At 53.8% G+C, this 25,410-nt stretch overlaps 8 protein-coding genes across 8 annotated transcripts; 4 read left to right on the top strand and 4 right to left on the bottom strand.

Moving 5' to 3' along the window:
* Positions 1–687: 687 nt before the first annotated feature.
* CGCA056_v013543 (uncharacterized protein) lies at positions 688–1,944 on the top strand (the record flags this gene model as incomplete). Its single annotated transcript, XM_037328787.1, has 4 exons — positions 688–1,203; positions 1,262–1,390; positions 1,446–1,549; positions 1,605–1,944. The coding sequence occupies 4 exons, from the start codon at positions 688–690 to the stop codon at positions 1,942–1,944; spliced, it is 1,089 nt and encodes a 362-aa protein (XP_037172873.1).
* A 2,590-nt stretch (positions 1,945–4,534) lies between these two features.
* Positions 4,535–5,818, bottom strand: yraM (putative isomerase YraM; the record flags this gene model as incomplete). The annotated part of the gene is made up of 1 exon (XM_037328786.1): positions 4,535–5,818. One exon carries the CDS (start codon positions 5,816–5,818, stop codon positions 4,535–4,537), a length of 1,284 nt encoding a protein of 427 aa, XP_037172815.1.
* Positions 5,819–7,145: 1,327 nt separating this feature from the next.
* Positions 7,146–8,229, bottom strand: nirA-1 (Nitrogen assimilation transcription factor nirA; the record flags this gene model as incomplete). Its single annotated transcript, XM_037328785.1, has 3 exons — positions 7,146–7,540; positions 7,595–8,125; positions 8,178–8,229. 3 exons carry the CDS (start codon positions 8,227–8,229, stop codon positions 7,146–7,148), a joined length of 978 nt encoding a protein of 325 aa, XP_037173617.1.
* Positions 8,230–9,342: 1,113 nt separating this feature from the next.
* On the top strand, positions 9,343–10,014 carry CTP1 (Tricarboxylate transport protein; the record flags this gene model as incomplete). The annotated part of the gene is made up of 4 exons (XM_037328784.1): positions 9,343–9,516; positions 9,571–9,705; positions 9,772–9,944; positions 10,008–10,014. 4 exons carry the CDS (start codon positions 9,343–9,345, stop codon positions 10,012–10,014), a joined length of 489 nt encoding a protein of 162 aa, XP_037173266.1.
* Positions 10,015–11,493: 1,479 nt separating this feature from the next.
* Positions 11,494–13,314, top strand: CGCA056_v013539 (putative transporter; the record flags this gene model as incomplete). Its single annotated transcript, XM_037328783.1, has 5 exons — positions 11,494–11,725; positions 11,864–12,098; positions 12,160–12,233; positions 12,286–12,710; positions 12,766–13,314. The coding sequence occupies 5 exons, from the start codon at positions 11,494–11,496 to the stop codon at positions 13,312–13,314; spliced, it is 1,515 nt and encodes a 504-aa protein (XP_037173130.1).
* A 796-nt stretch (positions 13,315–14,110) lies between these two features.
* dotC-1 (Efflux pump dotC) lies at positions 14,111–15,892 on the bottom strand (the record flags this gene model as incomplete). The annotated part of the gene is made up of 1 exon (XM_037328782.1): positions 14,111–15,892. The coding sequence occupies one exon, from the start codon at positions 15,890–15,892 to the stop codon at positions 14,111–14,113; it is 1,782 nt and encodes a 593-aa protein (XP_037173574.1).
* A 2,918-nt stretch (positions 15,893–18,810) lies between these two features.
* Positions 18,811–20,643, bottom strand: vht1 (Vitamin H transporter 1; the record flags this gene model as incomplete). The annotated part of the gene is made up of 5 exons (XM_037328781.1): positions 18,811–19,380; positions 19,427–20,018; positions 20,068–20,353; positions 20,404–20,429; positions 20,486–20,643. The coding sequence occupies 5 exons, from the start codon at positions 20,641–20,643 to the stop codon at positions 18,811–18,813; spliced, it is 1,632 nt and encodes a 543-aa protein (XP_037173613.1).
* A 3,302-nt stretch (positions 20,644–23,945) lies between these two features.
* On the top strand, positions 23,946–25,041 carry ACE2-1 (Cell wall transcription factor ACE2; the record flags this gene model as incomplete). The annotated part of the gene is made up of 2 exons (XM_037328780.1): positions 23,946–24,424; positions 24,489–25,041. The coding sequence occupies 2 exons, from the start codon at positions 23,946–23,948 to the stop codon at positions 25,039–25,041; spliced, it is 1,032 nt and encodes a 343-aa protein (XP_037173615.1).
* Between the last annotated feature and the right edge of the window lie 369 nt (positions 25,042–25,410).

The raw sequence follows: 25,410 nt of genomic DNA, 5'->3' as shown, positions 1-25,410 counted from the left end.
AGGTTTGGAAGAAGTGCATGCCTCCCCTCCGGAGTTCAGTGGGTCCTTCCTTGCCGGCGCCGGCGCCGTGAATATGATGGCCGCTGATTGGTCGGAACTCCGCGGCGTGCTGACACCACTGCTCCATTGTTAGCCCCTTTCTTTGACTTGCACCTCCTAGGCAGCAGTATTGTCGATGCCAAAACGCGATGCCAATTCCTCGGCACGATTGGTCTCACCAAGGTAGTTTGCAACTCGGCAAGAATGTCTAGTCGCAAGAAGTCCTGCGTTCCTTGTCGGACTAGCAAGGCGAGATGCTCGCTGGATGCACCTTGTCGACGATGTGACGAACGAGGGTTGGCCTGCAAGTACGACAAACTGCCGAGACGAACGACAGCTAGATCTCTACGGCCAGCTACGACGCCTCTTGTAAGTGACGGCCCCGGCGATGTGGACCAATCAACTTTGTTTGCCCAGTCTGTAGCGCCTAGAACAGGCGGTGGGCCAAGTAGAGGGACACCCGGGTCATGGACTGGAGCAGCAATAGACGAGGTCAACTCGGCTTCCTCGGCCCTTGAGAGTCTGGGACCTGACCAAAGTGTATACTCTTGGATGGACTGGGGGAGTTTGCAGCCACCATCAAATTTGCCAACATCCTGGGGCTGTGAGCTCAATTTCCTGAACCAAGCCATTGAGAGTACATCCAATATGCCTTTCAGGATCCATACAGCTCTGACAAACCCGGCAATGTCATACAGCACGAATGCGCTCTCATTCTCGGAAGACCAGCATTCGAGTGAGATGGGACCCCAGAGGGCTCTGGTCCCCATTCAAGGCCCTACGTCGCCCAGAAGCAGACGGCTTGTCCCGACCCAAACGCCACCTACAACTCTACCACGATACTATGACGAGGCACCGCTGAGACCCAGAATTAGAAAGCCTGCATCAACAGCCTTCACCGCAAAAGTCCTCCTCGGCCAACTTCTCTCATATCCCGCGATGATGGCTAGAGGCGGCCGCCTGCCGCCGTTCATCTTCCCTCAGTGTGCACTTGATGGAGTCGTATCGCCAGCTGAGTGCAATGCTCAGGGATATCATCAGTGTTTGCCCGAAGTTCTGGCCGTCTGCTGTAGTCTGGTACAGGCCTACGAGGCGAGGACCCCTGGAAGCGCGGCCTTCGTGTGGAAGAGCATTTACAAGGAGGTTGGCAGGATTAGGGAAGAGGTAAGACCGAAGCTCATGATTTTAGAAGCACGCCTGACTGAGAACTTTTGGGTGATAGTACGATTCCTTCAGTCGCGAAGAGCTCGTATCAGCTGGGCAAGCTATGACAATATACGTACTGTTGCAAGTGAAGGACCAAGACTCCATCCCCCACAACGATATTGACCTCCTAGTATCAACCCCTGTTGTGAGAAGCTCGCGTTTCCTGGAGTTAGAATATGCATGCTGATGTATAAGAACAGCTATTGGCAAGGAAGCTTTATTTTCAGATGGATTATACCTCCAATTTCATCAACGGCGCCAGCCTTGACCGGCGAGAATGGGCGCTGAGGGAGAGTGTTCGCAGGTTCGTCTTCGATATATCATCGTAGATGCATATTGCTAACTGTAGGTTGTCACAGAAACGTCTGTCTGAACTTTGGGTTCGAGCTGCTCGTCGACGCAGACTTCAGCGGAGGGAAAGCAGCTACCTGTGGTTATGACAAGGTGGCAGTCCCGACAGGAAGGTATCTTTGGGAGCCTGTGTCAAATGTCGAGTGGTCTGCGCGCTACAAGAAGATGGAAGCAGAGATTCGGAAGAAGCCCTTGAGTATCCAAGATTTGCGACGGGTGAGACGTGCTACGGGGAACGGAACTGGAACCGAGGTGGAGGAAGGGGAGATGACATCTCGTGTGTCCGACTGGTGTGATGGGTTAGATGAGTTTGGGATGTTGGTGTGGATGGCGGTGATGATGGAGTGAATGGGATGCAGCGCTGCCTTTGGGTCTCTACGCTGGGAGAAGACGTTGGGTGCGTTGATAGACTGATGTGTATCGTGAATGTCGAAAGTCTTCAAAACGACTTTACGATCAAGTCTCAACACACAAGCCGGTAGTCGGTTACTATTTCAATATAATTGAGTGACCGTTGGCAGAAGATTATGCTGGTATTTATTATCCTGATTGCCATGTTGATGATCTCGAATCGGCATGCAAATATCACCAGCCGTTCACCGTAGTGAGGGCTGTGCATGTTAGCTGCATGGTTACGTTACGGCGCCTGGGTGGCTTGCAGGTGATAACCATAGTACAGCTTCTTGAGTGGTCAGCATGCTGAGGGAACTTTCCTCACTTCAGTCACTCTTCCCCTCACAAACGTCCCAATCCCATCGTCAAGTTCAACTTTTAGCCTGACCTCTTCATTCGACCATCTCTAACATCATACACTGTTCGACCATGAGGGCGCAGACACCACGTGGCTTTCCCATGTCTATGGGCGTCGCAAACGCAGAAAACGTAGGGGAAATTTCCAATTATGAAAATACAGAAGGTCCAATACGAAAACCTAATACTTCTTCGGCATCTTCAACTTTGAGGGCCAGACCCTCTCGTGGCGCTCTGAGATACTGGCCCCTAAGACAGGACAAGCGGGAGATTAGACATCTACTTGTCGATACCATGGAATTTGCTGTTAACACAGTTCATGTGTCTATGGAAATCGTATCATTGGATGACCAACCCGAATACAATGCGTTGTCTTATGTTCGGGGTCCTTCGTCACCGCCCCGGGGAGAGCGCAGAAAGCTTTACGTCGATGGCCACATGCTCGACGTAACTCAAACACTGTTCCAAGCTCTTCGATCCATCCGAAGCTACCCAAAGACACATTCACGACGCATTTGGGTCGATGCTGTCTGTATCAACCAACAAGATCACCAGGAAAAGTCTTGGCAAATGTTGTTGATGGCCAGCATCTACAGGCTCGCCTCCACGACATATATATTCACGAACGATAATCTTCAAGGTATCCGAGCTGCATCGCAACTTGATGCCCGAAAGTTCCGAGCAGACATGAACCACTTCCAGAGAACTGCTGGCGACCAGAATGCAGACAGACCTCAGCCCGAATTGAAACAAGACAACATTCATGTCGTTGTTTGGCGTGACAGCTCTCAAACATCGAAACGCTGGAGGGCTATTAAGTTGCTTCTCAGTCACCCTTGGTGGGGACGGAGATGGGTGATACAAGAAGCCTTCTTCTCCAGAAATCCGGTTCTCATTTGCGGTCCAGCCTCAGACTTATTACCGTTGGACAAGATCGCCCAAATAGCTGTCTGGCACCAGAGATTTGCCTCGTCAGCCCATACAGTGCCTGAGTTCATTCGAATGCTTTTCGACTCGTGCCCTTTCTATCCGCTCCTCAGGGAGTGGAAATCATATCGAACAGACTCTGACGTCTATAGGGCTCCTCTTCCAAGATGGATGACACTAGCAAAGGGCTTCACACAGAGTCTATCCAGAGACATAGTCTTTGGTCTGTTATCCTTGGCATCACCTGAAGACCAGTTGAGGGTCAAGCCTGACTTGACTACTATCATTCAGACGAAACTGTGTTCACGTCCATTTTTGCGTATCTAACGAAGACTTACGGCATAAACCCGGTCCGATTTTGATAATTATAGTTTAACAAGCCTCTTTCTTCATGGTGTGGTATTTGGGGACCGAGGTATCAAGCGCAGGCAGGTTCGATATTGCATTTCGCAGCCCGTCGGGGCAGGAAATCGTTCAAAGTCGGAGCTAGAACGAAACGAGTTGCTCGGTTTTTGGAGGACCATGCGGCAGCTGGGCGTGGAGAAAGAAACGAGAGGGTCGAGGGTGCAGGGCCCATAGATAACTCGGTCCTGGGGCATCGAGGTATCTACTTTGACGAAGTCGCTGTAGCGATACCGAGCGGTATCACCGCAAAGACCATTCGCACCTCGAGCATGGCCTCTATTGAAGAGAGCTTTCAACTTGCCATTCGGTGTTGGCAAAAACGTTGGTCTGGCCTCAAGAATGACCCATACGGCAGTGGCAACGACTTTCCTTGGGATCTCTGTAGAACGTTATTAGGGGACTGGACGGAGGTGCTGACGGACGAGGAGTGGTTGGCCCACTATCAACTATGGTTGAAGGGAGTTAGCTGCTGGCAGGCGCCAAAGTGCAAAAGAGGCTTACTTTGGAGCCCGTAGATGCCCTGAGACTGGGTTGAATGATATGGTGGGAAGGGAAGACTGCTTTTATAGGAGCTCGAGGATCTGCTGCTACAACCGGTCTCTCACGATCACAGTATGAGGCTTGCGCCACTCGACACCAGGGTAGGGGATACAATTTCGGTGTTCTACGGGTCTTTGATACCCCTGGTTCTGAGACGAAATGGCGATGGTGAGATGTATAGTTTGGTCGGCGAGACCTACGTTCACGGCATCATGTATGGGGAGGCGGTTGAAACCAAGGACGAGAGTTGCCCCGAGCGAGAATTTCTATTGACCTGATTGTATTCACGCCGGTGTCGCGTTATATATCGAATTAATCAAGAGTAATACAGCACGTTGCCTTCAAATAGCCTCCGTGCCGTTCTCGTCACAACGCATCTATCAACAGTGATGCCCTCGGCATCCTGGCGTGTGTGAGCCTCTACGTCCATTATACCACTGCCGTGCTCGATGCGCAAAGTTCGACCTGTGCCGTGACTCTGAGATAAAATGTCGTCCGTAAGCCCTTTTGTAACAACTCCGGCAATCATGTCTGATGGACTCGGTGTCCTCCTGGGCGTGGGAATTCCTTCTGTAAGTACCGTGGCCTGGTGGTCTGCGAGGCGATGCGCCACGGTTCCTTCCATGATCATGGCGCTTGCCAAAGTAACTCCTCCTGTAAGCTGTAGACTCGGATGTGGTTTTCCCATGCTGTATGCCTGAACTCGTATATCTGCCGTCTGCTTGAATAAGCCGCCCGAGGTAGGTGGTGACAGATAGGCGAGCTTCGGCGTCCCCCTGACCTGACTGGCTCGCTCGAGATTATCAGCAAGACCCATGAGAACGGCGCCTTGCCATCTAATTGCCTCCGCAACCTCCAAAGACAGGGGTGAGTCTGGCGGCTCGATGGTGAGTTGGGCCGGGAGAGTCTGAGAGTCGACCAACACGAAAGGGTTCGCGGAGTCTATCAACGTTGCTTCAACTACAAACAGTCCGAGAGCAGGAACCTCCTCGACAAGGATACTCTCAGCACGACGCCCACTGGGGAAGAGCTTCCCGGTCATGCTTCCCACCGGCTCGATAAAAGCAACCTTGATCTCGCTTCCAGGACCCTTGACTCCTGGAATGAGACAGTCGCCATCCTCTTCTACGTTGCCATCCTCATCAACGTAGACCGTTTCCACAATGACCTTCGAGGTGTTGGTGTTGAATATTCTCACATCGACGGACCTAGCGCCCGGCAGCGGTGTGACCAATCTCTCTTGAACTGCAAACGGCCCGACTCCGGAGCAGATGTTTCCGCAATTGCCGCTGAGGTCGACAGTCTCGCTGCCCACGGCAACTTGTACGAAGGTGTACTCGACGTCGACGCCTGGTCTGTCCGATGGGGCGACGACTGCAACTTTGGAGGTGACGCTGGTCCCGCCGCCTACACCGTCGATCTGGCGAGCGTCGTTGTTCTTGGAACCCATGGCTGCAAGCAGGGGCGTGGCCCAGTCATCTAATGAGGGCGGCAGATGTGAGCGGTGGATGAAGAGCCCCTTTGACGTCCCGGCTCGCATCAGGACCGCCGGGAGCGAGTGCCTGACTCGGCGTTTCGACATTGCTGGCGTTACTGCCATGATTGCGATGGGGAATGGTGTCGGATTATGATGCGACAGCTGGTGAATGTATCTTCGTATTGCGGTATGTTTTTGTAAGACTTTTGATCGTGAAAGCATTTGGAAACAGTCTTCAGAGATCTGAGACCCAGGTTGAGGATCTTAGGGGCGTTGAAGTGAAAGCACTAGGGGTCTCTAAGGCGCAACAAGACGGAAAGAGTTCATAAATGCTTTTCATTACCATCACTCGATGATAAGTGACGACATTTTTATGAATATGCTGTTAAAGACTGTGAATATCGTCAGGTGTGCATGGGCGGCAAACCCGCGGGAGTCATGCTCACCCGCGGGACTGATCTTGCACTTCCGGCCGGGCTCCCGGAACCACAACGGACAGGGGTCCGACACCGCATCGGACGGGTAGTAGTAGCACGACTGAATACTTGATGTGATGATGTGACGTATTGTTCATCAGAAAAAGCTATCAAGAGCGGATCCATTGAATCCAAAGAGCAAGTCATCGAATGAGGCAGCGCCGGCATCAGCCTCTGGCAGCCCCTGAATCCATGACGGGTTGCCGATGCCACTCCCCGAGTCCCCGCCGGAATGCTGAGTACTCATAGCTTGAGGCATTATCTGGAGTTGCGCCTCTGTTTGTCCCATTTCCGTCGGCACTGAGTTGATATCTTGTCCGCGGACGAAGCTCTGTATGATACCATCAATGTCAGACCAGCCCATTGACGGGGATCCGTCCTCCAACGATGGTGGATGTGGTCTTTGATGCACCACGCGGCCACGTTCCCCAAGGCCACTCGTTTGTCTTCTTCCGGGACGATTCCGCGCACTCTCCGGGCTGGTGTCCGCCATATCGGAGACCTGGCTATTGCTAACTTGGATATTGCCATTATCGTGAGAAAGGCCAACGCCCAATCTTGTCATTAGACCTTCAACTATTGCTTTAGCCCTTCTGACAGCCCAATTTGTTTCTTGGTTCTCTCTGAAGGCGGCCATACACGTCTCCAAGCACTCGCGAGCTCCCGACTCAATGCTACGCTTTGCCGCAATGCGAACATGAATGGTTGCTGCCACGTACGTAGCATATAATATCAGATAAGGTGCATGCCGTACCGAGAATACCTTGTCGTACACTCGGAGCACGCCTACTATGCTATCGGCGGCCGAGGCACATGTAATAAACGAGTTTATTGATAGGAAGCGAGACGTATTGTAAAGATGACCGTCAGCAACAAAAGGACGGTGCAAGAGGATCGTGAGGACATGGTACATTGCACTTGCGGATTATTAGACTGCAAATCATTTGATTCGGGTGTCGGTGAAACGAACTGACTTACTGTAGGCTGAGCACATGCGGGGGAGGAACTCTGGTGCTGCTTTTGGGGTCGAATATTAGGTGGGCTGGCAGGGCATCTTTCCACGCTGCGAGCTTTGAGCTGAGATTCTCAAGCATGGTAGATAGCTCTTGGGGGCTTTTGTCAAAAGCTCGCTCTGTGTAGATGCAACTCAAAATGTCGCTCATGACAACTGACAGCCTACACAGATGGGTGAAGGTCGATACACTGTAGGCAGGCGAACCAGGATAGCTGTTGTTCTGAGCTGAGTAGGCGAACGGCGCCCAATTCTCGAACTCTTCGAAGGTGTCGAGAAACTTGATGGGAACTAGAGTGTCAGACTCTTTCAACGAAGCAGGGCGACCTTGATAGAGGCTTTGGATCTTGTCGACAACTGGAGAACGAATTAATTGCCAAACAATGCATACCAAGAATAACAGTATCATACCAAAAGCTCCCCAGAAGACCCTACGCCGTATTTCGAGATCCTCATCAGAGAATTTCCGTGTGATACCAAGACCCGGCGCATCTACATGCATACCCAAGTCGATGATCATGCGAAACGCCAGCCCTGCGTATAACCAAGCAGCGCTTCTCTCATCACCGAGCGCAAACAGCGAGTTTGTCATAACCAGCAACGCTTGAATTGTGGTTATGTCACTACTGTCCAGCGCATCGCCGAGTAATTTGCGGACGCGCTCGCGGAATGCCCAGCCGGCCGTCCGCACATCGTTGGGGTCCCTTCGGACCTCTCGACGAGGGCTGAACTTGGACGCACCAAAGTAGATGGCATTCAGCAGTATCTTCGAGAAGTAAGGCCCGCCACACGCCATGTCTCTCATGAAAGCCGGACGGTACGTCAGCAGGAACGAGTGATGCTGGCGGTTCCAATGCAGAGAGAGTAGATGCATCCCCAACTCGGGATCTACACCGTCAAAGTCTAGCGTACCAGCGCGGTAGTTGAAGTCCTCGAGTTGACCTAACGTCAAGTCAACACCCAATGATCACCCTCAAGAGTATCATCAACCCACGTTGTTTGGCTGCCTCGGCGACTAGTCCTTTTTCTATCCATTCGTCCGGCATCCGCGGGCGCAAGTCCGCGACAGACGTCCTCTCCTGCAGGCTTTCCTCAAAAAGGGCACTGGTACGGCCATGGTAACTCGAAACACCGTTGGCAGAGACCACAATACGTGACACACCTGCTCGATGGGAGGGAGTCTGGTCTACCCGTGTTTCCTCCCGCTGGGTTTGCTGACCTCGACCCGGCAGGCTTGCTGGAGCTTCCACATTGCCAGGTACATGTGATGGCGTATCTTGACGGGTCTCGCCGCCGCTGTCATCTTGGCGTTCTGGCCCCGATGGAGGATGGGACCATTGCCGGGAATCCCTCGGTGTAGTCCGCCGCCGGCGCTCGGTCTGACGACGAGCCGAAGTCGAGGCAGGAGGCGGATTGTTAGGAGGGGCAGACAAGGGTTCGTAGACACAATCCTTGCCGTAAGTATTACAATTGGCACATGTGGGCTGCTCGTTATTGCACTTGATCTGAACGGAACACGTTAGCCGTGGGAACGACAATCATAGCGGAGAAGTACTGGGTGAGACTCCGCGGGTGACGAACTTTGCGACGTCGACAGAATGTGCAGGCCTCTACAGCCCGCCTACGAGGACGGCCCGAGACTGTGATATTGTCCCCGAGCGGTGCCATTAAAAAACGATTGGAATCGGAGAAAGGAATGAGATAAAAATGACAGCTCCCGTGGGTGAAAGATAGATTGGCGGATAGTAATTGACCTCGGCATTGTGAGGGAAACGGAAAGATTGCCTCCCGCACGGGTAGTCACAGACGGGAACGTCGTTCCCGTCGACCCCACAGAAGCGGCAAGGTTCGTGATTGGTCAGACTACCCACTCGAGCCCCTAACCCTGCACGTTCAACCGCGGGAATCCAGGATGAAGACAGACCGTGTATGCCTAAGTAACCGCAAGCCAAGTTTCCAAACATTGGAAGTGATGTGAATCGTAGGTTCCATTGGGAATGCCATCTTTTCAAAGTTCACAAACCAGCCCCTTCAACTCATTGTCGTCGGCTAGGCGTGATTCCCCTATATCTTTTTACAGAGGTAGTACGCAGAATACGTTGCCCGTTTCTTGTAACTGAGAAATTCAAGATACGAAGCCAGAAGGTATATGACCAATCATGACGGCACTCACAACGCCTCAATCGCCAGGTATGGGAATGTCAATATCGAACAATACCTCTCTTAGGCAACCGGCCCTCAATGCTCCCAACGCTGGTAAGAAGCACAAGATTTCACCAGGTGTTTCTCTTATTTCTGGCGGTATTGCTGGAGGTGTTGAAGCGGCCACAACCGTGAGTCGCTCCATTTCTGAGCCTCTGGGGAAACGATTCTGATGACGGAGGAAGTATCCTTTTGAGTTCGCAAAAACAACAGCTCAGCTTTACGCGACAAGATCTAAAAACCCATTCGCGGTCATTACTCAAGTCGCCAAGCAAGACGGTTTTAGAGCTATCTATACTAGATGCTCGACCTTGATTATTGTACGAATGGCTCTTCCATAAACCTCAGATGACTTTCGCTGACCACCTTCGCTAATCACTTCATAGGGCACAACCTTCAAAGCTGGGGTTCGGTTCCTATCTTTTGACTCCATCCGCAATGCGTTGATGGACGAGAAGGGAAAGTTGACGCCGGCGAGGGGCATCTTGGCTGGCATGATCGCAGGATGCGTTGAAAGCGTCGTTGCAGTGACTCCCACAGAGCGTGTCAAAACTGCGCTGTAAGTGATATCTGAGTTTCAACACCATAACGAAAATGCCGAAACGCGACTGCTAACCGCAAGTTTTTGAAGAATTGACGATGCTAAATCGTCCACAAGAAAGTACTCCGGCGGAACGCACGCTCTATTCTTTATGGTACGCCAGCATGGTGTCGGTGAAGTTTACCGCGGTTTGTTGTCAACGACATTGAAACAATCAGCAACTTCGGCAGTGCGAATGGGATCTTACAATATTTTGAGAGAGTTTACCAAACAGAGCAATTTTCCGAACAATGGTCTGGTGACTTTCGGTTCTGGTGCTGTTGCAGGGACAATCACGGTGTATGCGACCCAACCGTTTGACACGATCAAGACTATGTCGCAGTCTGCCAAGGGGGCTAGTACGACCGAGGCATTCCGGTTGGTGCTGGCGTAAAGAGGTGTTCGAGGTTTTTGGAGCGGAAGCACAATGAGACTTGGACGTCTGGTTTTGAGTGGAGGAATCGTGTTCACCGTGTATGAAAAGGTTGCTAGTCTTTTGCTGCAATAACCACTAAGCTAGCTCCGCCAGTACAGTCGTGAAAAGCACGAAATCGCCGAGTTCATGTTCTCTATTGTACTTTGTCATCAATGGATCATTATTCGTACGTAGGTCTGAGATGCATTTGCCACTGTCCAGCATTATATCACGTAAACCTGGTTTGAGCTATAGCGAGAAGTAAAGGATCCCTTCCAGGCATAGCAATTATCTAGAATAGAAATATAATTTTGACTTGAAAAGCGACGCGAATATCTGAGGAATCGAAGATTAAGCGAAGATCCTCTGGTGTTATTTTCATGTTGCTTCTAGACCTGACTGAACTAGACATTTTGGATGCTTAAGCATCTCCAGCGAAACTGTTAACTACCAGACCGACAACTTGCTAAGCCGCCGCTGCCGTCCTTTATTACTGCCTGCGCTGCCCTTCCTCCCCACGCTATCTTTCTTACCTCCGCTCAAATTACGTCGATCAGGACGTCCTTATCCATTACACTAAGTTATCCTTAACTCACCTTACTCACCCTGCTTGCGTATCTAATGCCACCTTAGGGCGGCAGGTCTCCTAGACGCACCTAAATGTCAGAGTAGCGCTCCTGAATCAGTGGACTGTCTTCGTCTGTCTCTTCTCAACCATCCTACCAAACGTTTCCGGTAGCGCGAAGGAATGAGGGGTCGCGGATAACCCCGGTCTCTCCCTCCCGCGGGAACGCAACAAACCCGCTGTGGAGATCCCCTCTCACTCACCAGCGCATCCCAGCAGTATCCCAGGTTCGTCAGTTTCGTTGGCAATGCTAGGTAATCCAAACGCGGGGTTGGTCTGGAGTCCCCAGATGCCAAGATCCAAGACATCTTGGTTAACACTGAAAGGGCAAGGCTATGTGGAGTTCAGATTGCTTTGCTTTGGCGCAAGTTGCACAGATATAAGAGTGAGACCCTTATCATGGAGGGGGAGTTGTGAGGTGTTGGGAAGACACAGCTCTTTAGTGTCACTGACAACATTTTCCCATCACTCCCAGATCTCTCATGGCCATGGCTTCCAATGGAGGGCACAACGACAGTGGCATCGGCAAAGATGTCGTCAGATGTGATGAGATTGAACGCTCGTCTGCTGACAAGTCGGAGCCAAATCGGCAGTTCTCTCCAGAAGAGATCCAGAGTCGATTCGACCTTCTTCGCGACTTGAGAAACGCCGAGATGGAGCAGTTGAACAAGAGCGTGGTGAAGAAAGTTGACTGGCGCATGATGCCGACCATCACATTGAGTAAGGCGTTTTGATCAGCCTCATATCTGAATCTGTTTACTAATGGAACCCCTCTAGTGTTTCTCATGAGGCAAGTATAATGATCCGATATCGACATTCGAGAGCGAGCAAATGTGCTTTGAAGACCGACTAACACAGAATCTAGTTACCTCGACAGGATCAACGTCTCTAATGCGAGATTGGCCGGAATGCAGGAAGATCTGCATATGTCAGGTACCATGTGGAATTTGGGGATTTCCACCTTCTACATCGGCTATCTCATTGGCCAACTGCCAGGCAACTTGTGGCTGGCCAAGTCCAATCCCAGATGGTTTCTCCCCTCAATCATGCTCTTGTGGGGATCAGCAACGATCTGCACACCAGCTCTGAAGAAGTCAGCCAGTCCCTGGAGATCAGCATCATTGCAGTTGTACATTTGCTGACTCTCTGAACAGCGGCGCAAGTTTCGCAGCCCTTCGCTTCCTCACAGGGTTGTGCGAGGCCCCTTTCTTCCCAGGAATTACACTTCGTAAGTGATCCCTGTCAGGGCCGAGGAATCTGAAGGAGGTTGACATCGGTAGTGACGTCGTCTTGGTACAACAAGCACGAGAGCCCCATGCGCATGGCCGTCTGGCATGCGGGAAACACCATCTCCAACATCATCTCAGGCTTTCTCGCGGCAGGAATTCTCACCACAATGGACGGAGTCAGAAATCTCCACTCGTGGCAGTGGTTCTTTCTCATCGAGGTAATCGCGACATTCGTCATCGGCTTGTCAGCTTTCTTTCTTCTGCCCGACTGGCCGCAAAACACCCGCTTCCTCGCGCCCGCTGAGCGAGAGATGGCACAATATAGGATTTTGTGCTCCAACGGCGGCCAAGAAGAGACCGTAGGTGGAACCTGGGATGGTCTGAAGGATGCGGTCAGAGATCCGTTTACTTGGATCTTCTGCCTCATGCACTTTGCTCTCGTCACAGCACAGTCTTTCAAGGACTTCTTCCCATCCGTAAGTCTTGCACACTCACTTTGATGAACAACGAACACTTACATGAAGGATGCAGATTGTAAAAACCTTCGACTTTGGCGAGTTGACAACATACCTCATCCAAGCACCCCCCTACGCGTTCTCCTTCATATTCGCCTGCGTTTGCGCCTGGTCCTCGGGTCGTAATCAAGAGTCTTTCTGGCACGTCGTCCTGTCAATCATCGGCAGCGCTGTCGGCATCTCTGTCCTCATATCGACAATGAACATTGGCGCCCGCTACTTTGGCCTGTTCTTACTCATCTCGGGTACCTACAACGGCCTCAACCTGCAACTTTCTTGGGAGACGTCCGTCGTACCTGCTCCGAGAAGCAAGAAGGCCGCGCTGATTGCCATTGCAAACTGCATCAGCCAGACGAGCCACTGGTTCAGCCCGTACTTTTGGCCGCGCTCGCAGGAGCCTTTTTACCGCCTCGGGGGTGGCTTAGTGCTGGTCGGCTGTCTCTTAGTCGTCACCTCGGCTGGGCTGGCAAAGCGGCGCGCGATCAAGCTGAACAAGAAGCTGGACGAGGCCGAGGGGTATTCTGAGCATTCTGGGGTTGAGAGAGGTTGGCGATATGTCTACTGAGCCATAGTGTTAGGAGAGGGTGGGATGATGCAACGATGCAACAATTGCATTTGTATCAAAATCCCCATGGGACTAGAGAAACAGCCAACAGAGAAGAGAGGTTCGGTCATAGTAACACTAAATGGATGGATGTGCACGTGTCAAGTAATCAATTCCATTAATATCGATCACGAGAGAGTGCACAGAAAGCCGTCTGCGTTGCGAGCGTGTATTCCTAAAGCGGCGGCGACTTACACGTGAGGTTGATAATAAGTATAGTCCCAACGTCTCTATACAGCGATATACAGCGAGGCGAATAGAACAGGCGAAGAAGACATAAATGTTAGAATCTAACAGGAGAGAGAATCAAATCAACCAAGATTTAGTGGGCAAATTGGCAAAATGCAAAAAGAAACTCCTCGACGGGGAATTGAACCCCGGTCCCCGGCGAATCGTGTTACTGACAAGCCGATATCCTCACCACTAGACTATCGAGGATTTGCTAATGTCTGGCATGTCGCAAAACACACTCATGAGCCGTAGCGCAAACACAGCCGCCAACCTTCGCCATGTCTTCTCGAATTGCTGTCGCAATTTTTTTTTATTTTGTTTAATTCTGGGGGGTTGATCAATTTCTTGCTCCTCAGTAGTGAAAACTCGTTCTAACTCAGCGTTTTTGGATGTTCAACCACTCTATTCGCAATTATGGGGCTTCGGTTTGCGCCATCTTGGTCATCTATGTTCGTCCATCATCATATACAATCTTGGGAAATATTAACAGTTCGCAGTCTAGTCGCAACATAAGGCCGGCTTTTATTCAAGCTTCCTCTTCATCCCTTGGTTTCTCTCGCGCACCTTCAATCACCTTGGCTTCCTCCACCTCCAGCCCGGTCTTGGTCTCCGTGTGAGTCTGCCGCAGCTCAATCTGCCTGATAAAAAACGTCGAGATGAACCCGACGCCCGACGCGACGCAGAAGAAGATCCACATCTTGCTGATGCTGTCCGTCACGGCCGTCCTCACGACATCCTGCTGCGCCGCCGAGAGCGTCTCAAACAACCCATGCGCAGCAATGGTCGACCCGCTGCCGATCTTGGCCGCCACGTCCTCTGGGATGCCTGCGCCGACGAGCGACGCCGCGTGCCGGCCCATAACACCCTGGAAAATGACCTGACCGACGACGACGCCGATGCCGAGCGCGATGTGCCGCACGAACGCGAACGTCGCGGTCCCGACGGCGAGGTCCTGCTGCCGCACGAGCGCTTGCAGGGCGATCAGCAGCGCCTGCAGGTTCGGCGCGATGCCAAGCGCGGCGACGATCTGGAAGAGCACGAGCTTCGGCCAGTCGCGCCGCGAGGGGAAGGTGATGAAGAGCCCGAAGGAGAGCGTCGTGAGCGCCATCGCTACGCGGATGATCTCGTTGTACCGGCCCGTCTTCTTGATCGTGACGCCCACGGCGATGGTGCAGAATGCGAGCGGGAGTGCCGTGGCGAGAAGCCATACGCCGGACTGGATCGGGCTGGCCCCAAGGACGGTCTGGAAGTACAGCGGGAGGAAGAACGCTATCGCTGCGAAGCCGATGCCGTGGCAGAAGCAGGCGACGTAGCAGAAGACGACTGAGACTTCGCTGAAGAGAGACCGTGGCATTAAGGGGTACTTTGCCAGGAACTTCTCCACCAGCGCAAAGACACCGAAGCCAACGCAGCCGAAGACTATGAGGCAGATGACCGTCGGGCTGCCCCAGGGGTTCCTCAGCCCGCCGAACTGCAGCCCCAGCAGGAGCATCAACGTCGCTCCCGTGAAAGTGATGGATCCGAGCCAGTCAATGGCCATCAGCCCCTTCACGAGTGGCGTCTTGGGCGTGTGGATCTTGAGGAAAAAGACGAGGATGAGCAGCGAGACGCCCGAGATGGGGAGGTTTATCCAGAAACACCACGTCCACGAGATGTTCTCCGTCAGCCCGCCCCCGATCAGCGGCCCAATCCCGCTTGCGAGCCCCCAGACGGCGCCGATCATGCCGAAGTACGCCCCGCGCTCCCGCGGGCTGAAGAGGTCGCCGATGGTGATGTTCACCAGCGCCATCAGCCCGCCGCCGCCGAGCCCCTGCACCGCGCGCCCGGCGACGAGCATCGTCAGCGTGCCCGCGAGCGCGCCCACCAGGCTCCCGACCATGAAGACGATGTTGGCGATGATGAGGATCGGCTTGCGCCCGAAGATGTCGCTGACCTTGCCCCAGAAGGGTACGGAGGCGGCGTTGGCGAGGAGGTACGCGGCGCCGATCCACGCGAAGCCGGAGTCGGAGGCGCCGACGGCGCTGGATATCGTCGGCAGGGCGGTCGTGATGATGACGGCGTCGAGGGCGGCGAGGAACACGGCCATACAGAGCGCCAGCATGAGGATCGTCGTCTGGGCCTTGCTGCGCGCCGGCGCCGGCTTGGTTACGGTGGCTTCATCGGCGGTGGTGATGCTGCCTTCTTCGCCGTTGTCGTCGGTGCTGCTTCCCCTCTTCTGCTGCCCGATGTTTCCTTCCTCCTCTCCTCCATCTCGGCTTTGGGGGAGCGGTCCATCGTCTGAGGGGGGGTTGTCGACTTCGCCTGCCATGGTGAGCAACGAGAGACCTTGTCGAGTTGGGAGCACGGCATGCTGTCCCTTCTCTGAGCAACCACGCGGGACAGGACTGATATACTTACTACCTTGGCCGTACCTCTCCCCTCCCCTCCCTCCCTTTGGAAGAATGACCAAGAATAGGAAGGCAACACATCACACAGCGGCCGCCGTTAACCATGGGTCTTTTCGCAAGGGGTGGGTATCAACGAGCTGCGGCGCAGAAGTAAGATACAGCTCGACATCCACAATACAGCCTACAGATACATCCAACCGTCCAAGTCGACATCGCCTCTTCTCGGGACCGTCTCCGATGAAGAGATCGTCTTTGACCCCAGCACCCTCAGACTCGTGGACGTTTCTCTCTCTTCGGTACGACCCCGCCAGAACGATGCTGCCAATTCGTAGTGATAGTAATCAGTCGCAGGGGGTGTGTTGTTGGAGGTCATCTCTCTCGGCCTCTGGCATGTGGCAGATGTGGCTGCACCGCGTGTCGTGTCTACGGTTCACGGCGCATATGCGGGAGGAGGAGCCACATTTTCCGCCCCCCTTCTTGGCCGAGCTGTGCCGCATGCACCGCAGATTGGGGGGGAGAGGGGAGGCTCACGGGATCCGGGGGTTGTGGTTGGTCGGTGTACGAGCGCAACACGACCCCGGGACGGCCCTCTCTTCCCTGCCCTGCTGCCCCCCAGTCCCCACGCCTCTCCGTTGCGTCTGCTTTGGGGGCGGGCCAATTAGTCGGCCATCCTTGTTATCGACGACATGGGGTTTTCAATCCTGGACAGGATGTCTAAGTGGACGACGACGACGACCGGGATGGAGAGATTCGGATTGTGCTGCCGAAAACCAGCCAGCAGGGAGTGAGTGGGTGATGCAAGCAAGGAGGTTGACGAATGTGCACACCGGTACGGAGGAGAATGCTGATTAGTGACAAAAGAACTTTCGTATTTGAATGGAACCCAGAGACAGAATTGGAAAGACGTTCCTGCCAATCGGGACCGAGACTGGCGCATGCCGTTTTCGTGGGCTGATAGGACCCCTGTTCCAACGTCGATTAAAAAAAAGATCCAACGTCAACTCTGAGCCAACGGCATGAGCAAATCGCTTGGCAGCCAAGTAAGCGGAAGGAAGGGAGAGCGAAGAAAAGGCTGAGCTGTGCCTCTCTGGAAAACTTCCATCACAAGGTTTCACACCCTGACGCAACGTCGGACGAGGAAGGGGAGGAGAGGGTGATATGACGCCCACTCTGATCGCGTCACAGGAGCACAGCGCAAGTGAATAATCAAGCTGCAAGGAACGGCGATAGGAGAGACGTAAGTAATATCGTGAGAGAGCCATAAGATGGACGAGGGGTAGAGGAAACGGAGCACGACGTAAGTGTGGTCATTCCCAGCTTTGGGGAAGGCTGAGCTCTGCGTTTCTGATAGGCACGATCATGCGGATTGCCGACTTCAGGGCCTCAAACAAATGTCCAGTAACGAATGGCCCCGAATTCTTTTCGCCGCAGGACGCGACGGAGGGCTGAACAGGCCGCGCCATGCGTAACGGAGGCGATGTTGATGTCGTGGGACCGCAGACAGACGCCGTCATCGTTTCGAAGTTTGTGTGGTGACATGGCATTTACCCGGCCCAGCGGGCGAACCACCAAGAAATGGTTCTTGTGGTGCACAATGCTCTTTCGTCTATTATGTCTGCATTTAGATTTCTCCCCGTCCTTCTGGAATGTTTAGTCTTGGAGTGTGGAAGAGAGAAGGGGGCTTGAAGGCGTTCATGAATTCATCTACATGGAACCTCCTCGTATTCGTGCCCTCGAGGTTCGCCTGCTGCGACGATCTAGTCGTTGACGTGCGCCATGTGGTGCTCGTGGCACTGGGTTACACGCCACATTTCTTCCTCGGGCCTAGGCGCGTGCGATCCTCGTGGTGTTTCTGTCCTACCGACGTCAATAACAACAGGGGAAGAGGAATGAATCAAAACGTTTCACACTTTGTTTCTCCTCTACTGAGCACGCACCGTGCCGCGCTGAGCTTACTTAGCACAATAGGAGCTGACAAGGATGAAGGAAGGGTAGCCATGACTTTTGGAACCTCACGTAGGCAGGATAATACCAGAAAAAGAAGTGACCAAACATATGGGTTCTCCCTCACCATTATCTGTCCATGAATGAGCCGAATAAGACAAACAACGTTGTATATTCGTAATAAATAGAATCGAAATAATTCGCAAAGCGCGCCCACGAGGCAAGCCTGGGCGATAGCGCAGTAGCATTGTCGCTGGCATTTGCCTCGGTTCAACACGCAGTCCCAGCGATGGCGCAGCGGCACTTTCGCGGCCGAGTTGGCGAAGATCTCGAAAGACGGCGTATCTAAACACGTATGGGGTATCATCGAAAATGCAAAAACCAAAAACAGAAAACCAAATATGGAGGACATCTCCACACCTTCTCCTCGGTATGCTTCCTCTCTTCCTCTTCTTTTTTTTTGGTTTCCCATGAGACGGACCGAAAAGAGCGATAGCGCAGCAGCATTGTCGCCGGTCAAGAAGTTTCTTCGTCTCCAGTCCAATACGCCATTTCCCAGCGATGGCGTAGAAGCACTGTCGCCGTCGAGGATAATCCAGCCTCGTTTCCCGTCGCTTTGTTTTGATCGCCGTTGCGAAGGGGTGAACTCGCGCCCGATCCTCGGATGAAAAGCGGATCCAAACATTAGATGGGTGATATATATAGTGTAAGTGTGTTGAGCAGAACGAGCAATAAGATGGGTCGAAATATTAAGTATGTTGGGCAAGGTTGAACTGCCGAGAATGTATGGGCGCCTTGGTTGCTTGTCGAGTGTGGTTCACGGCAGTGTGTTGAATCTGGAGGTCGTCAGGTAGCGCGGACCTCATGCGAACCTGGCGCATACCGCTGGAAGCATCTACGCTTCCTGACGCTGGCCAAAGAGCTTGCCAAGACCGCGCTCCCGAGCCTCACGTCTCGCGGCGCCGTCCTGGATCTCGCTGGAGGAGTCGGAAGAGATCTTGTTCGCGGGCGGGTTGCCAAAGATCTTCAACAGGACCAACATGGCGAAGCTGCTGACGATGCTGGCGCATAGGATGCCAATCATGGCGTAGTTGCTGCGGCGGTACTGGTAGCGCCCCTTGGCGGCGTCCTCTGGCCAGCCCGTGTACAAGGCGTACGTCGTGACGATGCTTCCCAGGTTTCCAAGGCCTGACACCAGGGCGGAGGCGGCGGCGACGCCGACTTCGCCGTGGCGGCGCTGGAAGATCTCGTTTGTCCAGGTCATGCAGTTGGGGACGGTCGGGCCGAGACCGAAGCCGACCATCAGGAGGCCGCCGTAGCGAGCCCAGCCGTTGTCGAGGGCGAAGGTGACCATCAGAAGCCCAGCGATCTGGATGCAGACGGCAGCCGAGAAGATGAATGGCCTGTGGCGGTGGAAGCGGTCGGAGATTGGCATGATGAGAAGAATCGCGATCAAGTCCATCTTCTGCATGTTAGCTTATGTCTAATGGACTGCGAAAGGTGATACATACGATCCAGATGGGAGCAAAGAGCAAGCTGACTTCGATGCTGGATGCTGTGGGCACGATCGAGCGGATGATGACGGATCCATAGAGCTGAGTGCCGATACCGACGCCGACGACTCCAAAGTACATCATGGTCAACGGCCAGAGACGCCAGTCAATCAGAACTCGGAAGAGATCTCCGACAGTCCACGGCCTCGGGTGGTACACCCGGCGAAGCTCGGAGTAATGAACGATGGCGTCGTGGCCGGACAGAGCCTCGGGCGTGGGCGGAATCCATTTCAACCACTTTGAGCGCTCCCGCTTCTGGCCTGGAGGCAGAGGGCGGTCAGGGAGCCACCAGAGCAGGGAGAAGCCAAGAACAATGGCAACGAGGCCGTAGATGAGGAACATCCAGCGGAAACCGACGAGACCACCCATGCCGTCCATGACCTGGAAGCCCGCAGAAACGAGACCGACCACAGCAGCCGAAAGCTGGGCAGCGGTGAAGTACATGCCGATTCTCTTGCCGGTGCGAGACGGCGGGTAGAACAAGGTGAGGTAGTAGGACATACCGGGCCACATGCCAGCAATGACGACGCCGAGCAGGAACCGGAGGAGCCTGATCCGTTAGTCTCTGGACTTTGAGGGTTATCAATCACAATACATACTTGACACTCCATGCGCTCTGAACGGCGGCGAAGCAGGTTCCGACGATGCCAGTCGCGATGACGATACGGGCCATCCATACTCTAGGGTTCAGTCTGGCCATGACCAGATTTGAGGGGCAGTCAAAGATGACATAGGCCACGTAGAACAGAGCCAGAGCGGTTGAGGTATCCTTGGCGGTAAGTCCCAGAACCGACATCAAGTCGTGCCCTTGAGCCGAGTTCATCGTCTGCGCAATGCCGATGTTGGACCTGATGGCTGAGCATAGAAAGTAGAGCGACCAGAAGGCTGCGCGTGTTAGCGCGAGTGTGTCGCCAAGATTGCGCAGAGACTTTTACCTGGGATGATGCGAAGGTCAAGCTTCCTGGATATTGGTCAGCGTCGTCGACGGCGAGGCAACTTGCCCTGGTGAACACCCACCTGTAGACCTTCTCGACTGTCTCGGCGTCGTACTCCTCGTGCTCCTCCTGGTTCGAAGGGCCGGCCAACGGTCCCGTGGTGGACGCCGCAGCGCTGAACTCATTGGGGGTTTTATTGTCGTAGGCGTCGCGCGCCTCGTCATCGTACTCGTGAGCCATACTCGACTACGGAGCAATGGAAGTGCGTGCAACGAGTCTTTTCTGGCCACTTTTCTGATGCTTGATGTCGAAATGATACCAATGAGCTCGATCGCAGCGGTTTCCGAGGCGTGCTTCTGGGAAACGCAGGGGTTGCACGAGGGGCAGGACGTTCAGCGACTGGAGTGTAGAGGAGGAGTTGAGGTCGGGTGGGCGGATATCACAGGCATTTAAGATCTTTTTTTGCGCCGAGACCCTTGGAGACTCACCGGCGCTGATAGTGGACACTTCCAAGACAGCTACCAGAGCTCTTTTTTTTCTTCAGGTGGCCCTCGGCGAGATGCACTAGCAGATCTGGGACTGGCAAGATCGAAAAAGGGAACGATTTCTCAAGCTAGAGGGGCTGTTTGGGACCGTTGGTCGGTACACCGGCCGTTTCGCCCAACAGAATGTGCCGCTCCACTGCGGTAGGATTGAATGTACCTGAGACTTTTTTCTTGCGCGGTGGGATCGTCGGTGGACGCTTCGGCGCTGCCCACATTTCCGAGCCTCAGCAAGCTCCGGACTCGGTCACTAGGGTGAGCCCAGGTGTGACACCGTCCGACCGGGCTAGAGTAGGCGCAAGATTGAAAGAACCCGTTCATGGAGCTTTCTCAGTGTCTTGCTAAGCTTGAAATGCATTAGCCGCCAGAGCCATCATCGTGTGACTAGCGATGGTAGGAGGAGGGACGCTGTCATTCCGGCTTTCTTCGGCCGCGAGGATTCGAGAGTGAAGGGCCCATTGCGGAAACAGTTTGCAAAATTGAGAGATCTCGAAAGAAGCAGGTCCTAGTTACAAAGACGAGATTTTGCACCTGTGTAATCAAAAGAGAGCGCAGCCGGGTAGTGATGACATGCCGGTCTTGAAGATCAGCTCCAATTACAATTGAGCGTAAATTGGTGGGGTAAATATCATAGGGCACGGCTTGCGCCTATCTGACGTCGCAGGCTGGAGTCGCGGTATAGGAAACACTTCTTCCTAAAGACTACTCAATCACAGATAAGCCGTTCAACCGATTACACTTCTTGCCGTTGAGTCTTCTTTCTGATTTCCGATACCAAATAATAGATGCTTGTTTATGGGGACCATAAGGCATCAACAAGTCTGCCTCAGGAGCTGAAGACGGCAGTCATTTCCTTGTCCTTCTCCTCACTCCCGAACCCCACTTTCGGTCTCATGTCACCGCCGCTCTCACATTCTCTCCTTGTTTACCTTTGGCTGATGATGGTGACTACCAGCTCTTCACGCCCAGTCAACGAGCATCATGATGCAGTCGACCTCCCGTGGGAACATCTCAAAGTCCGGTACCTTTTCACAGTCTGAGTCAAGTGGATGATATCCTAGGACTTGCAGGCTTCGCGGTGCTCTGGAAACCATCTTGTCATCCGCCAACGTCAGCAGTCTATCTCACTCCGCAGGACTTTATACTCGATAAAAAGGATCAACTACTCGGTGGCCACACCGAAGCCTTGAGGAACAGCCTATCACGTTGGAACTAGATTAGGAATTTGGCGGGGTAGTTACCCTCCTTGATCCATCGCATCATCCCAACCCCTCAACCTAGTCATCGGTCAGGGCAAGCAAGAGGCATCCTATTCGGTCAGTCACCGATAGGGGACACAGGGTTCGGGCGGCCCAAGTCTTTGGTTCGCGGACGGTCTAGACGGCAAGGGTCTCCGCACAGCGTCCACACCATGGAGAAGTCCAGGAGGGGCATAAGGCAGTGATGCCTGATTTTGGCGAGCTACGAGATCAAGTCGAGCCCAGGAGCCTATAACGCAAGTGCGAGCTGGAGCGCCAGAGAGAATGTAAACAAACCTACGTGTAAGCGGGTTCACAACAGGTCCAATAGGCTGGTGACAGCAGTCAAGGCCCACGTGCCTGCTGTGACATATCACCTGTGCTCTGTGAGGGTGATACGAGTTCACTTCTGCACATCATTCTGCCAAGAACAACGAAGCTGCCTATGCTCGACGAGATCTCGAAATGGACACTCGCAGGCCGGTACTGACGAGGAGCTCGACCGGTCCCCAGTTTCCGGTGAGAAGCCCCTTGTCGCTTTGCAGGCCTCATCCAGGCAACTCAGCCAACATCGTTGGCCCCCAAAAGCTGGCTCTTTCGACGGCCTCAACGCGGCTGTGAATGTAGACTTGAGTGTCGGTTCCGCTTTAGTGCGGCTCAGGTCCGAGCATTACCAATGGAACTTTGGCGTTTGGCCATGGGATCTCGTAGGATTTCGGAGTAAGCAGACCAGGTGAGTGATTTGGCCTTGATCAGCTCTGGGCATAGACTAACTGGATTCCGACACAACAGTAGGTAGGGAATTCACAACTGTACCAGCAACTCACCCGAGGCAGTCACGAGACTTTCCATTTCGAATAGAAGAGGACAGGGATTACGCCTAAAGGCTGGCTGGCAGCCTTGAGGCCTACAGGCTACGGCCAACAATACGTTGCCCTGTGAGTCAGACTCGCATCTCTTGTCTGCCAACGTGCCCAAGATGGGTAAGGGTTTCGGAGAGGTAACGGACGAGTCACCTTGCGTTGCCGCCTGATTTCAGGTCGAACAACATAAAAGACTAAAAAGGTTTGAAGAACCCCGAGCAGCATAGCATCCTGAGCTAAGAGCCCAAAGCAATATTTGCAGTGCAACATACATATCCGCACTCGATCGCGTCCTGTACTACCATGTAAGTGAATGGGTTCCCTCACATGCTTGACAACGGAGCATCGCTGCGCTTCTGCCTCGCAACCCGCAATCCGGAGGAGTCATCCTGCCCAAAGTGGGTCGTGGTCCGTTCTCTCCGTGCCTCTCTGTGGCTGGGTGGCAACCTCGGACAAGGGTCACGTGGCGTGTGCTGGCTTATTAATGCAGGCAGGCTGTGGCTGGTGCGCCGCATCTGTTAGCTCTTTCGCTCTGCCGCCAGAATTTTCAGGCCAAACTAACTTTTCTGCCTTCCTTAGCATCGGAGCTCTCTCTCACCCATCAATCCAAGCTACGAAAGCCGACGCGCGTGTCATCGCAAAGTACGCAAAGTACGACCCTAATATCCTGAGCGCCGCCATATCGCGCCTTCCTGTTCCTTTCTTCCATCATCTTCTACCCTTTGCGTCTTTATTGCAGATTTCCTGCCGAGGACTCCCGGGAAGTCGCGACCTTCTCTTCGTCACCAAACCGCCCCCCGGTCACACCTTTTTTCCCCCGACCATCGAACCGCATTCTTCTAGACAACAACCCCCAGATATCAGTCAAGCTGGACATCGCAGCGCGCTTCCCGCTCAATATGTCCGTCGTCTACGAGCCTAGAAACTTCATGCACGACGGGTCATACCCTCCCATCGGAGACCCAGACCACGACCATAATGACCCGACAGCGCAGTACCAGGCGTCCGACGTCCCGGAGCTTGCCTCCTACAACCCCACAACGTCGATGCTGGGAGACGACCGCTCTCTAATGCCTGATGGCCTTGGCGACACTACCATCGATGTTCCAGATGCCACGCGACTCGACCTCTCCGCGCCGCCGAGTCTCGCCTCGCTCCCTTCGAACTTGCCTCCCGCTATGCCTGACCCGCTGCCCTCGAACAACACCGTCGTCACACCCCACAAGGACGAGGCCGAGGCGTCAACCCCATCATCGAGGGTCAAGTGCATACCAAAGCCCGAGCGCGAGGTCACCAAGCAGGCAGATGGCAAGTTCTATTGCACGTTCCCGGGATGTACGGAGGAGACACAGGTCTTCACCCGGAAGTGCGAATGGAGGTAAGTCTGAATCGGCCTCGGCCCCCATACCTTGAGAGCTCCGCTAACATACTTTGAACTGCAGCAAGCACATGGACAAGCACGAGCGACCCTACCGATGCGCCGCCGAAGGCTGCGAAAAGCTGCCTGGATTCACTTACTCCGGAGGCCTCCTGCGTCACGAGCGCGAAGTCCACGGCAAGCATGGCGGACCCAAGAATACTGTCAACTGCCCCCACCCGAATTGCAAACGTCACACCGGCAAAGGCTTCTCAAGACAAGAGAACTTGAACGAACATTTGCGCCGGGTACATACCAGTGATGGTTCCAGCACCGTTCAGGACGACGTGCAGACTGGCAGCGACGGCGACAGCGAGAAGGGTCTCATGGGTAGCCTCGTCAACATGGGTGGCAGTAACAAGCGCAAGCGCTCGCGCAAGAGCTCGGATGCTGGCTTTGAGGAGCTGCGCGAGGAGATCAAGCGCGTGCGCATGGAGAACGAGGATCTGCGCCAGCAGCTCGAGAGACACAACCAGCACAGCTTCGCCATGATGTCGCAAATTGCGGAATTGCAAGAGGCGCTGCGCACGAATCTCGACGCCGCTGGGCTCACTGCTCCCACTGCCACGATGTTGTAGGGCCCTCATCTGGCCCTGGGAGCAGCGACGACTTCGCCTCAACCCACGCCTCCGCCCGCGCCCGGAAACGCGGCCACTTCTTTGCAATTCTCCCCGAACTTCCCGACACGGCCTTACGACCAAATCTCCCCTTACCCCGGCAGCTCCGATATTTTCTAGGCTGCCACCTTTTAGTCACCCTTGTTACACCACATACATCACGCACCACACACGCACACACACATCTCTACACCTGACGAAACAAGCATCGATGAGGCGTTCTGGGAGGGGTCGAGTTGCCCTTTTTGATTCACACTCATACCTGGTCTTCTTTTTTATTAGGGCGGAGTCATTCGCCGTGTATACTTCCGCGCAGGCTTTTTCTTTTTC

The sequence above is a fragment of the Colletotrichum aenigma genome, assembly GCF_013390185.1.
Source record: "Colletotrichum aenigma strain Cg56 chromosome Unknown KSG_Cg56_contig09, whole genome shotgun sequence".
Taxonomy (NCBI): Eukaryota; Fungi; Ascomycota; class Sordariomycetes; order Glomerellales; family Glomerellaceae; genus Colletotrichum; species Colletotrichum aenigma.
Note: the sequence above shows the minus strand (reverse complement) of the source record. Positions and strands in the feature narration are given on the sequence as shown.